The 14,542-nt window shown below is 42.2% G+C and overlaps 1 protein-coding gene across 3 annotated transcripts in view; it reads left to right on the top strand.

Annotated features, from left to right (window-relative positions):
• The window catches only part of HDX (highly divergent homeobox), a 153,587-nt gene that overhangs the window by 28,622 nt on the left and 110,423 nt on the right, over positions 1-14,542 (top strand). For 2 of the 3 annotated variants that reach the window (XM_075940764.2, XM_006115321.5), the window contains exons 2-3: positions 5,218-5,364; positions 12,299-13,423. In XM_075940764.2, the coding sequence (XP_075796879.2) occupies positions 5,218-5,364; positions 12,299-13,423 (1,272 nt within the window). The remainder of the gene's footprint in view (positions 1-5,217; positions 5,365-12,298; positions 13,424-14,542) is intronic. The other variant, XM_006115323.5, reaches the window with a different exon arrangement.

Genomic DNA, 14,542 nt, shown 5'->3' with positions numbered 1-14,542 from the left:
ACCAGCCAGACACCCAGAAAGTTCCCTATAGCAACTCCTATCATCCCTCCATTGACCTATTTCCAACTGATAATGAATGGTCAATTAGTTACCAAGATCATGTTATTTCATCCAACCATTCCCTTATCATAGAATCATAGAACTGGAAGAGACCCCAGAAGGTCATCAAGTACAGCCCCCCACTCTAGGCAGGACCAATCCCATCTAAATAAACCCGGCCAGGGCTTTGTCAAGCCGAGACTTAAATACCTCTATGGATGGAGACTCCACTACTTCCCTAGGTAACCCATTCCAATGCTTCACTACCCTTCTAGTAAAATAGTTTTTCCTAATATCCAATCTGGACCTCTCCCACCACAACTTGAGACCATTGCTCCTTGTTCTGCCATCTGTCACTACTGAGAACAGCCTCTCTCCATCCTCTTTGGAACCTCCCTTCAGGAAGTTGAAGGCTGCTATCAAATCCCCCCTCACTCTTCGCTTCTGCAGACTAAACAGACCCAAGTCCCTCAGCCTCTCCTCGTAGGTCATATGCTCCAGCCCCCTAATCATTTTGGTTGCCCTCCGCTGGACCCTCTCCAATGCTTCCACATCCTTTTTGTAGTGGGGGGCCCAGAACTGGACACAATACTCCAGATGTGGCCTCACCAAAGCCGAATAAAGGGGAATAATGACATCTCTGGATCTGCTGGCAATGCTCCTCTTAATGCATCCTAATATGCCATTAGCCTTCTTGGCTACAAGGGCACACTGTTGACTCATATCCAGCTTCTCATCCACTGTAACCCCCAGGTCCTTTTCTGCAGAACTACAACTTAACTGGTTGGTGCTGGTCCCTTCCCTGCAGGTGTCTGCCCTTCTGCTTCACCCCAGAATCCCCTGTCACCTGCACCTTCCCTTAGCCCTGCACCCTCCTGGTGCTTCCCCCTTCCCTTACTGCCCCTGCCCCCTTTGTCTTCTTTTTTCCCTGAGGCCCACCCCCTCACCACTCTCTGCCCCATTCCCCTCCTGCCCCTCTGTGCCCTCACACATGACTTGCTCCCTCCCCATCTTTCTCATGCCCACCCCTTCTTTCAAGCCTTCTCCCAGCACCTCCCCTCCCCCTCCAGCCCCCAATGCCCTTCCCCTCTCCTCTCCTCTCCCAGCATCACCCTGTCCCCCCTCCCACTGACACCTCCCCTCCTGCCTTTTCCATCATTGTCTGCACTTGGCCCCCTGCCATTTGTGTCTTGGTGCCTTCCCCTTTCTTGCCCTTCCCCTCCCCACAAGCCCCTTCTCCTTCCCCTCCCCCTCCCTCACTGCACAAGCCCCCCAAACCACCTTCCCTTCCCCCTCCCCACAAGCCTCTTCCCCAGCCCCTCCCCCACTGCACAAGCCCCTTCCCTAACTTCTGCCTTCCACGTTGTGGGGCCGGAGTCTGCACTCAGGCCCCGCAGTCCGAACCTGGAGGCAGCCACGCGGCATGCCTCCGAGCAGTTTTAAAATCCCTGGCATGACGTGACGTCACGCCTGGGCCCTGCCCACCTGCAATGCCGCACATGGGCAGCAGCAGGCGGCGAGGGGGAGCCGCACAGAACCGCGCACGGGATGGGACGGGGACAGAGGTGGGGGGACGCGTGGGGGGGCTGGCAGGTGGGGGGGTCCGGGGCCTGCTCCAGGCAGAGCTGGGGAAGAGACCCAGCTCCACATAGTGGCGGAGCAGGGCCCCCGGCTCTGAATTGTAATGCCAGCCGGCACTTCCGGGTTCAGGGGCGCAGGGCCCCCTTAGGCGTGGGGCCTTATTCGACCGAATCGGCCTAAGGCCCTGTTCATAATCTCTTGTCTTATAGTTATGTACGTTCCTGTAGGCCGGGGTGGGCAAATATTGGCTTGCAGGCTGAATCCAGCCTGCTAGATTTAGCTCCTGCAGGCCCCCACCACTATATGTACCTGTACAATCACAAGTACTGGCAATTGAAAGTCCCTTGCCAGAGCATAAAGACCAGGACTTGAACAAGGTTAAAAAAAGAACTAGATAATTCATGGAGGTTAGGTCCATCAATACTTATTAGCCAGGATGGGTAGGAATGGAGTCCCTAGCCTCTGCTTGTCAGGGGCTGGAAATGGATGACAGGAGCGGGATCACTTGATAATTACAGGAGGCCTTCGACTTGCCATGCACCATCGTAAATGCAGGCCAAGGACATAAATCAGGGGGTTTTGGCCCCTTCAGCACTTACAAAAATCGTTGTAAGTGCGGGGAGTCGGAACTCAGGGGCTCGCAAGCCAGGGGCCTCCTGTACCTGTTCTGTTCACTCTGTCAGGGGCATCTGGCATTGGCCACTGTGGGAAGACAGGATACTGGGCTAGATGGATCTTTGATCTGACCCAGCATGGCTGTTCTTATGATTGGCTGGGAATGGCAATAGGAGCTGTGGCAAGTGGTGTCCCATTCTGCGCTACTTCCTGACACTCCCATTGGCTGAGAATGGCAATCTGTGGCCAATGGGAGCTGCGATTGTGGGTACTTGCAACCATCCAAGTAAATATAGCTCTGGCGGCCTTCCAGAGGCCAACCCTGGTGAATCACTGCTATATTATTGCCCAACTCTGCTATAGGCCAAGGATAATCAATAGACAGCCTATTTGCCATATCTGTACTTCTAGATATTTTAGAATGGACACTGAAATCTTTTCATTTACTTATAATTTTTTTATTATTTTCTCATGAGTCTGCACCTTAAGGCTACATCTACACCACAGTGCTATTTTGGGATACCAGAAGTATCCCGAAATAGCTATCTCACATCTTAACAGCAAGCCCGTTATTTCAAAATATAACGGGCTCAGTATTCCGACATACGTGTAACGCCTCGTGAAATGAGGTTAAGGGACATTTCAGAACAGTTGGTTATTTCGCAATTTACAAAATAAGCTATTTTGAAATAAGATTGAAACAAGATATGCAATTTGTGTATCTCAAATTGCGTATCTTATTTTGACCTATGGTGCAGTGTAGATGCACCCTTACTGCAGTTTGACCAAGCAATTTGGATCTTAAGTTATATATTTTAGGCTACAGAGTGTTGGGAGGTGTGATCTCTCTCTCTCTCTCTCTCCTTCTCCATCCATCCGAGGTGTGTGACATTTTCCCAGTTCTGCCTGGTGCATGATAGACCTCAGTGCAACATGCTTGACACTTGACAGGTCTGCTTGTGCAGTAAACAACATAACTTCTATTAGACAGACAATCTAAGCTATGCGATGGAAGGGGAGGTGATCTGGTGTAGACTAATCATCTTCACTTGGCACTATTAGAAGGAAAAGAATTAATCATCTAAATTTTGAAAGCCACATAAAAAATGTTTGTGAAAATTATCTCTTTCCCCCCATTATCAGCATTTGGAGGAAAATAAATTCTGTCATTAAAGCTCTGGTCTAGGAAATAGTAGAATTTTACCACAACTCCTAAACATTAATGATTTGTTACTATTGGTAGTGAAGCACCTTGCTGAGGTTTGACAGATTTCAGATCATAGTATAAAAAATTTCAAACATGTTGTTTTGTCACACATATTTAAAGAAAATAAATCTACAGGGTTTTTTTTAAGCCGGCTAGCTTGTAAGGGTAGAGTGATTTCACTTAAATGTAACAAATGTTTAATTTTGAAGAATTAGTTTGCTGAATATTGAGTTTGTTCTCTTGTTCTGGACTATCCAAGTCTAATATTCTGTTTTTGTTAAAACGAGCTGGATCTTTTCATGCATGATGTTTATTTTACTCTAAATCTACAAGCAATTTAATTTTTTAGATGTTTTTAATTATACCAAAAATTATTGTAAGAACTTGTACCCTTAAAATATCCAACCAAACTGGGATTGATTTTTTTTCTAGTTTCCCGCAAGATGGACTTTTTTACTGTGTTCTGCACTTACTGAAAGTGTACAAATAATTGGTATGATCAGGTGCTCTTTGCTTCCTGAGGCACAATGTCAGCTACTTCCAAAACTATCATATGCTAGCTTATTGGTGCTGCCTTTTGTTTAAAGCCAAATAAAGAGCCCAGTCCTGAATTATGTGCCCTCAAAATTCCAACTAACTTCAACCAGAATTTTGAGTGCATAAGGGTAGAGGCCTAAAATGCTCATCCTTTGAGGTAACAACTTCATTTTGCTAGGCGTTAATCAGTTAAGATCTTTGATTTATTGTTAGGATTTAATAAAGATCTTAACTGGTTAACTCACTACAAAAGACAATTTCCTAGTCTTGGATATTCATATCTCTGCATCAAATGCTGTGAATGAGACACATCCATCCTGACTTCCTTAGCATCATTAACACTGGTCCCACAATTGACAGGTAACTTCTTTTGCTATTATGTACACCTTGGATTCTGTAATTTCCACTCCAACTCATTTGAAAAAGTGGATTTTACCCACAAAAGCTCATGACCTAATAACATTGTAAGTCTCTAAGGTGCCACAGGACTGCTCCTTGTTTTTAGTTACAGACTTACATGGCTACCCTTCTGAGACTGTGAGACAGCAATACACCATGATGCTGAAGTGTTGTAGTGTAGACACTTCCTATATTGACTAAAGGTTTTTTCAGTGTAGTTCATCTATCTCTCTAAGATGCAGTGGCAAGGTTGATGATGGAAGAATTCTTCCACTGATTTAACAGCATTTACAGTAAAAGTTAGCATGGCTAGATGGACCTAACTGCTGCATTCAGAATGTGGAATTTTTCACAGCTCCGTGTGACACATCTCTATGTGTAGACCAGGCCTTTACAGGCTTGGCTAAATGTCTGATGATTCTTCACTATCCCCAACATCACAATTTGTCTTTGCCGATACTTTTGTGCTCCTCTGTGGAGAATATATTGGTGTTTGTTACAAGAAACATTGGCATCTTCAGTGTGTCTTGTGTTAAAGGAAGACACTTCTCTAACTGAAATTAATTAGAGGTTTTTAGTTAGTATAAAAAGGTGACAGCTTTTTTGACTATATGATTTAAAAGCTCAGATTAAATCCCTGTCATAAAGGAAAACCACAAACAGTTTGTATCAAATTTTGAAAAATACATAAAAATATCAGTATGGATGAAATTATTTTAGGAAAAAAGTGAGATGTGTACACTGTAGTTTTATGATTGTTTGGATAACTGAGAACCTGTAATTTCTACAAGTATTAAAATATTTATTCCAACTTTCAGAGTATCTTCTTTTATTTTTAGATGAATCTGCGTTCTGTATTTACTGTAGAACAACAAAGGATATTACAGCGTTATTATGAAAATGGAATGACAAATCAAAGTAAAAATTGCTTTCAGCTCATATTACAGTGTGCACAAGAAACTAAGCTGGACTTCAGTGTAGTCAGGGTAAGTACTAAGGCCTTCCACACTTGAATTTACATAATTATTTAACAAGTACATTTTATTTACATACAATATCTGTAGGGGATAGAGTCATAACTTTATTTTATTTAAAAAGGCTTCAGCCTTCATCTGTAACATGCTCATTTTTTTTTTCCCTGAAAGAGGGCTGTTTATAGTCTGTATTTCTATGAACGCCTTTACATAGTTGAAGTATTAGTAGGGACTTGCATACTGTGCAAGCAGCAAAGGTCTCTTCAAGAATATTAAACTCCAAACCACATTTTCCTGTTGAAAACTATCATCTATCTATCCTCTTAGAGTGCGTCTGTCTGTCTATGAATATGTGACCAAAGTGGCAGAAGCAGACAAATAGCTACAGTAGGGAACTTTGGATGCTTTCTACAGTTTCTATTCTATACATTCTTTCACCTGTGCTGATTGGCTGTTTTGCTCCAGATCCCTCACAGTCTCATTGCCTCACTTTACTTGTAGTACTTAATCCTGGTCTTCCATCCCTCTTTCTTCTCCAATCCCCTTTACCTTGTTCCCTGCTATCCACTCTTCTTCAGTTTTCTGTCTGTTTAGCCATCACCTTCCTGACAAAAACTGTGCCACCAAAAATTGCAGAGTAATAGACCATTTGCAGAACAACATACCACTTGCTGTACTGGCATTTTGTAATCCCTGTCTTTTTAGATCTGGGGTGGGCAAACTTTTTTGAGTTTCCCCCAAAATCATTTGGGGTGCCACACATAAGTGAGAAGCAAAAAACCCCTCACTGACCTGGCCCCTAAGTGAGAAGGGGGGGGAACCCTCATAGATGTGGTTCCTAGCTGAGAAGCAGGAAAAAAGTCACTCATGCAACTGGAAGCACTAGGGCTCCCCTCCTGCTCCAGCCCTGCTGAGGGTGGAGGGGTAAAGAGAGACACTGCGATTCAGGGCTTCCCCCCAGGGCTGGATTAATTCTTCTGGAGGCCTATGGCTAGTAGATTTTGTGGGGGCTCTGAGGGCCAAAAACGAGGGGTTCAGTGTGGAGAGGTGGTGGTGCAGAAGCGTGCCAAGAGTGTAGGATCTTAAAGGGGAGGCAGGGGATTGGGGTGCTAATATAATTTGAGATATTTAAGAGCAGGTTAGATAGTCATGTATCAGGGATAATCTAGATGGTGCTTTCTCCTGCCTCGAGGGCAGGAGACAGTATTTGATGACCTCCTGAGGTCCCTTCCGATTCTATGATTCTTAATCTGGTACAGTTCTGGGGTGGGGGGGCACAGATGGCAGTTCCTGGATATCGGGAGTGCTGGTAGGGGGAAAAAGCCTGTAGGCCTATGCGCTAACTTCTCTGTGCTCCTGTTTCCCAAGCAGGGAGAGAAGGGGAATGGCAAAACTGGCCACACAGTGGCTTTAGTGCAGGATCCTCGCTGCAGGTGAGGGTGGGGCAGGTAAGCTTCATGGGCTGAATCAAGGGAAGCTCAGGGCTGTTTACGGCCTTTAAGCCATAGATTTCCCATCCCTAGTTTAGATTGTCAGTCCTTTGGAGCAAAGACCATGTATTTCTGTGTTCAGTGTTTAACACAGTGGTGCCTAGACCTCATTTGGAACAGAGATGCCACCAGAGTACTAGTAAACATTAATAATGGCATAGTCATACTTTAGACAGAAAATACATTAGTGTTTCTGGTATTAATCTCTGTAGGGAGTCTTGATTAGTTTTATGGGTTATTATTGCCATTTTGACAACTTCTTGCATTGGCTTGGGGATAAGTAAAGACTAATTTTGAGATTCTCTTTAATGACTTATTTTGGTTCATGATACTAGTTTAAAACCAAACAAGATTTATGACAAAAGTAGATGATGTAATATGTTGTTTCTTTCAAAATTAGGACCTATATTGGTAGTCCTGGAAAGAATTCTTGAGGATTTTTTTCTTTGTTGGGATACTTCAGCAAAATGGATTTGAATGTTCCTAACATGGAAAGTTCAGAAATAGCTTATCTCTATAATAGTTGACATAATTGTAAAGTATATTACCAAAGCAGTTTTAGTTCAAGTCCCTAAATATGTTTTAAAATAACTGATTTGACAATGGAGCATTAATTTTGCTGAATGATGAGGTGACTTTTCTATTATTTCCAATGTGTGTTTTTTATATTTTACAATTTTTCTTTTGAAAATAATTTGACACAATTTCAATTTGAAAAGGTTATTCTCTGAATAGAAGTAAAAAAATGTTTCCTCACAAGATGCAATAACTCTTCAGATTTCCATTTCAAATTAATGCCTATGATTTTTGAGCAAATGGAGGAAAGAGATTAATTTGTTTTCTTCTGAAACTTGTGGCTAGTCATACTTAGGACTACTTGCTTCTGTTTCCCTTCCCCCCTCCCCTTTCTTTTTAAGAGAGCAGAACTAAAAACATTATATGAAGGAATATAAATCCTTACTCAAGCCAAGTACTTTGTACATAATTATTGAAGTCAATGAGATGAATTGACATTAAGCACATGATTAAGCATGCAAGTGTTTTGCTGGATCAGGGCTACATATAATTAAAATAGTTAAATGTATGTTTTTACTGATCATTAGAACTCATAAATGAGACATCATTGATGTTATTTTGTATTTTGCATGATACGTACTAGTAGATGGATAATAATGCAGAAAGCTGCTCCCTTCTGTTAACATGAGGATCAGAATACTTTTGTATTGAGGAGAAATTTTCAGAACATTTCCGTAAATATGAAGTTAAAATATTGAAAAACCAAAAACAGCTATGTAGATGTATCAGAACATACGATGAAGTTGGCTTTTTTTTTAAGTATAGAAACCCAGAGTAAGCACAGAATAAAATCTCCCTATTCTGTGTAAAACTGAACACTTTGGTTTGCTGGATTTTAAGCTCTTCTTTGGGTTAACTGGTCACCATTTTGCTGCATACCAAAGATCAATGAAGCAGCACATCAAAAAAATTGCACTATATGCTCTTGTGCCCACTTAAAGTATGTCTGCACAACAAAATTATTTTGGAATAATGGCTGTTATTCCAAAATAACTATGTGAACATCTACACAGGCATTCTGTTATTTTGAAATAATTTCGAAATAATGGGTGGCTTATTCCGAAATTTGTAAACCTCATTCTACAAAAAATAAAACCTCTTCCAAAATAGCTATTTCGAAATAAGGCATGTGTAGGCATTATGCTATTTTGAAATAGCCCCTCACCAGGGCCATTCTAAGTCATTCCCCCCCAATGCCTCCTGAGGCTCTAAATTGAGATAGGCTTCCCTAATGTAGACGTGCTGCCTCAGATTAAATTTGAGGCTTCCCTGCAGTCTAGATATGCTATTCCGGAATAGCTCATTCTGAAATAACTTTGCTGTGTAGACATATCCTCCGGGACTGATTCTGCACCCATACATGTCTAAGGAGTTTTATTACAATGTGACAAAATGTGAGTAGAAAGAAGCCCTTATTTTCTGTTGGTTCTTCACATGTCTCTCTCTCCTCTTTTTACTGAAGCATATAAATTAGCAGAAATTGACAGCTACAAATCTGTAATGTGCAACGTTAGAGTTTATGTACTCTTAAAATGTTAGTGATGCAGCTGCATCACTGCAGCTGTACCACTGTGGTGCTGCAGTTTTAGATGCTACCTATATGAGGAGAAAGGGTTCTCCCATTATCTTGATCAATGGAAGATTTCTTCTGTTGCCTATCACTCTGTACATGGGGACTTAGGGCGGCTTAATGCCACTGCTCAGGGGTGTGGATTTTTACATCTTGACCAACATAGTTAAATCAATCTAATTTTTCTAGTGTAGACTGGGTATTAATAGAGAGAAAGAGGATGGGTGAAATAGTATCTTTGATTGGACTAATTTCTTTTGGTGACAGAGATTAGCTTTTGAGCTACGCAGAGGCTTCTGGGTCTGGAAAAGGTTCTCAAAATGTAACAGCTAAAGAGAAGGTGGAACTGGTTGTTTTGCATAAGTAGTTGATATGTTGTAAGAGACCATTCAATGTGGCCTGTCCTTTTAACATCTCTGCAGTCATAGGACAGAAAAAGGGAGTAGTGGGTTGCAGATTGTTTTAATAAGGCAGATAGATGTCTTTATTAAAAGTTATTTTCAGGTTTGAACAGAGTTAATAAATGTACATTCTCAGGCTCATCTTTCAATTTGGTTTTCAAGTTTCCTTTGAGGATGAGGCCTCCTAGGTCAGATATTGAAATTGATACTTTGTTTTTGTCTTTCATAATTTTTGTGTGAGTTCATTCAAGAGCACAGTGATTGTCTCGTTTTTACCCACATAGTTAGTTATATTTGGAGCACATGTGATAGGCATGGTCAGGACCTTTTTCTACATTTTGATGGGAATTTGAGTTCATAATGTTGCTAGAATGTAAAAAAACCCAAACTCTTAATAAATATTCGGGTTTTGTGGCTTATTACTGCAATTAGTAACCCACTAACCCCCTTTTTCTTCCCCCCTATGACTTCCAAGATGTTAACAGGTCACTTTATCTTGAATAGTCACTTTAATAATACATATTAACTATTTACACTAAACAGTCATGTTCCACCTTCTGTTTAGCTCTGACCTGGAGTACCTTTCCCAGGCCTGAGAAAAAGTTCAGTATAGCTTAAAAGCTTGTCTTTTTTTAACTAACAGAAGTTGATCCAATAAAAGATATTCTCTAATACCCTGAGATGGACATGGCTACAACAACGTTACTAGCAACTTGATATGAAACTCGTATGATGAATTTACATATTCATAACTTTTTCATAGTGTAAAGGTTGTTTGTGTAGTACTGATATAATACCATACATGCTGCCATAGGTGCTGGCTTTCTAATGTTCTGGGAAGCAGGAATGTTAAAATGCGTTTATTTGTGTAAACGTATATCTGCAGAAATTTTCAGCAGATACATGTTTACACGCGGGGCCATGGCAGTAGCCGATGCTTGGGGGCACCAGCTCCCATTTCTCCCCCTCCCCACACTGCCTCTGTATCAGAGGCAAGGGGGGTGGTTGGCTTGGCGGGAGCTAGTACGGGTGGGGAGCCATCTTAAATGCCAGCTCCCTGAGTGTATCAACTCCTGACTGCCCTCCTCCTCTGGCAAGGGGAGGGAGAGAGGCAGATCTGTGGGAGCCAGTGTTCGGGGGGGAGGGGACAACTTTTAAACTGACTCCTGACGAGCACCAGATTTCCACCCTCCTATAACTGAGAGGTTTAATTGATGAGCCCAGCCTCATCAGTTAACCATCTTCTTCACTACATGGTCACATCCCTACTGGGGAATGTCGCTCACCCACTCTCCTCTCCCCCTCCCCCCCGTGCCTCCTGCATGTCATGGAACAGTTGATCCACAGCAGATGGGAGGCACTGAGAGAAGAGGAAGGTACTGATGGGGGACTTCTGGTGGGTTCCTAGCACCCATCTTCCCCACTATCCCATGGGTGTTCCAGCTCTGTAGCACTCACAGCATCAATTCCTATGTATGCTGCTTCTAATAAGGTACTAGCAACACTATTGAAATGCTTACGTTAATGTTTCTCTCTTTGTTTCTTAAATACATTTTTATTCATTTGCTTCAGAGCAGATTTTTCTACTTGCTGTATTTTTTTTAAACCAGTAGTGGGTTTGTGGAACTTTTGTATAGAATCACTAAAGGCCTCTAGCTTGATCTCTTCTAAAGAAAGAAACTTAAAACAGCTCCACTATTTCAAATATCTTGTATATTATTCTAGAAATATCTGTATCAGGAAGTTACAGTCTCTGTTGAACCTGAACCCGATACTTTGTATTATTTGTTGTAATCAAATCAATTTCTCGCTAAGGGTATGTCTAGACTACAGGATTTTTTTAGAAAAAGTAGCCTTTTTTCGAAAAACTTCACCTGCATCTAGACTGCAGCCACGTTCTTTCGAAAGTAAATCAAAAGAACACAACAGTTTTTTCTATCGCGATAAACCTCATTTTACAAAGAATAACGCCTTTTTTCAAAAGTACTCTTTCAAGAAAAGGCGCTATTGAATGCAAACTGCTTTTTCAAAAGAAAGCGTCTAGACTCTTTCAAAAAAGCGGCTTGCTTTTTTTTGAAAAATCTGCTTGTAGTCTAGATGCTGTCTTTCAAAAGAGGCTTGTAGTCTAGACATAGCCTAAAAGCAGGTCTTGAGGCATATGATGTAAAAATGTTATTAAAAGGCTAACTTTTTAAAATACTTTTTGGACTAATTTTCAATCTAGTTCTTTAGATTCAGTCCCTTTCTGTTGAAAAACTCTTCCCTTGTCTTGAGATTCATTGGTACTTCATTGTGGACTACATATAAGAGAAGATAGTGTCTGTCGTATGGCAGTTCTGAAAACATCTCCTCAGTTAATGGATAGTAAAGATATTGATTTATGCTGACTGTCTCAATACAGTTATTGGTTTCAGGTACACTTTATTGTCGTTGGATATAAAAGTTGAAATAGGGAAGGAGAAGGAATTAAGACAGCTATTGTATAGCGGGTTTTTTTAGACACTAAACAATGAAAGATAAAACAAAGCCCAAGTATATGGAGGAGAAAACCATGATCTGCTGCCACATTTATGCAAAGATAATTTTGGGAAAAGAAGAGGGGAGATGCAACAAATTGTATATTCTTTTCTGAGATGGGCCATTATTGGAAATCAGAACTTCAGGCATTTGGATAAAATGCAACCTGGATCCCTATCATCTGACTTTATTTTTGCATGATCGATAGAGGTCTCTTTCCCCTTGCCTCATAACTATGTTTCATTGTTAACCATTTCTAATATATGAGTAATTTAAATATTAATTGTCAAGACTTATATATGTGTTTGAAGTCTTAGCAGGATTGAATCTCTGAATATTGAAAAAACTGACTTTGACTAACATTTTTATATATTAATATTTTATATCTGCAGACTTGGGTTGGCAATAAAAGAAGAAAGATGAGCAGCAAGAATGTTGCAGAATCGGGAGGTACACCACCAGGAACTGTTCCTAGCACCCCTCCAGTGCCTCCAGAAGTAGCCGTCAGAAATGTGGTAAACATTGCTCGATCCCAAAGCCAGCAGTCTTCTTGGACCACATCTAATAACGATGTAATAGTAACCGGTATATATAGTCCAGCTAGTTCATCCAGCAGACAGGGATCCACAAAACAGACTAACGTTTCAATGACTGAGATACATAAAAACTCTATTCAGAGACCACCTGGAAAAAGTGATACCGAATTTCAGCAGCAGCATATCCCTATAGTACGGCAAGCACCACATTGTAAAGGTGCTTCGCTGCTCCTGGGGGAAAAAACTATTATTTTGTCAAGACAAACAAGTGTCTTGAATTCTGCAAACTCCATATACAGTCATACTAAGAAAAATTATGGTGGTTCATCAGTCCAGACTGCAGAGTTGGTGTTACCTCAAAAGCCAATAATATGCCACAGGCCATGTAAAGCTGAACCCATGGGATGTCAGAGGTTACACAAACCAGAACATACAGCCCTTGTATCACACATCCCATCTGGACAAAGAGCTAATGTTCGAGACCCTTCTTGTAGCACACACAACTTGGAAATTCGTGAAGTTTTTTCTTTGGCAGTTACAGATCAACCTCAAAGAATTATGGGAGGAAATACAACACAGAAGCCTTGTTCCGTTGAAGGCAGTTGCCTGTCCATTGCAATGGAAACAGGAGATGCTGATGATGAATATGCTAGAGAAGAAGAGCTAGCATCTATGGGAGCACAAATTCAAAGTTATTCAAGATTCTGTGAAAATAGCAGTTCCCTTCGAGTAGAGAACCAAAGCACAGCTTTGTCTGGACCAGGCAGAAATGCAAGCTGCAGTTCACATATGGTGAATGCCAGGGACTTGGCTGACAATGTATTGTATCATAACAGAGACTACCGCTTGCCTCCACGGACCTCATTACATACACCCTCCAGTACACTGTATAGTAGTGCTAATACATCAAGAAGCAACTTTTCTCCTCATTTTGCATCTTCAAATCAACTGAGGCTGTCACAAAACCAAAACAACTACCAGGTAATTTGTACATTTATTTTTGCCTGTCAGATTTTCAAGACTTTCAAGGTCTTCTCCTGTGAAGGCTGAGAATGTAGAATAATATCTTGGTCCATTGATGAACGTTTACACTGTTCCTTGGCACTGTTTCAGGTTTCCTTCTACATACTGTGAGCTGAATCTGGCATATAGGGCAAATCATATCATTCGCTCCCTCCTTTTTGAGTGCACCATCCCCTGTCCTTGAAATGAAAGGTTTTGGATTCATTGTTAGAAATGGTAAGCATCAGTTCCTCCTTCCTCTCCCCCTTACCAAGTTTCCACCCATTTCTTTGCTTCATGGCTTTTTTTGGTGGGGAATGGAATCTCCCTCCAGCTCCTCAGGGTGTATGTAGGCAGACACTAGTAGCAAGGATATGAATCCTTCACCCTTGCAGTTTAGTTTGCACCACTTGTATTAGAGGAGATAAGAGGGTATCTCCAGGATCCAGATTGTATCTTGTGCCCATAAAATATCTTTATGGGGAAAAAAGGAGGAAAATATGAGTGCAGGTGACTGGGGGAGGGGGGGGGAGGAGGAGGAGGTGGCTGAAGAAAAACCTATATCCAGCTGTGGTTGGAATATTGCAGACCATTCTGGAGTCACTTGTTGAAGGAAGAGAAACTGCAGGAAGTAGGGATGTCAATGAGTAGTCGATTAGACCAGCGGTTCCCAACTGCCAGTCTGCAGACCGGCACTGGGCCCAGCAGCTCTGGGAGCTGGGGCTAGGATACACCGCTCAGCAACTTTCCTCCCACAGGGCTGTAGGAGGAGGCGTGTCCTGCCCTGCCTCTCAACTAACCGGCTCCAGGCAGGGGCAGGGTCTCCTCCTGGATGCGCAAGAGTGGTTCGCTGTGCAGCAGGAGGGCCGTGTGGAGCGTGGCACAGCAGCCTTAGAGCATCTCTGACCTGGGCAACAGCGTGCAGCTGGGAGGCAACACAGGGCGGGGGGGGGGGGGGGGGTCGGGTCGGGACAGACACTGGGGGCTCTGGAGGCAGGGCTAATGCTGGGGAGTTGGGGTGTTGGGGTGGGGGTCTAAGAGTTGGCAGGCTGGCACAAGGGAACTCGGGGGGGTGAAGTTATAGTGGAGGATTCTGGG

Source organism: Pelodiscus sinensis, chromosome 13 (genome assembly GCF_052426305.1).
Source record: "Pelodiscus sinensis isolate ZL-2025 chromosome 13, ASM5242630v1, whole genome shotgun sequence".
Taxonomy (NCBI): Eukaryota; Metazoa; Chordata; order Testudines; family Trionychidae; genus Pelodiscus; species Pelodiscus sinensis.
Note: the sequence above shows the minus strand (reverse complement) of the source record. Positions and strands in the feature narration are given on the sequence as shown.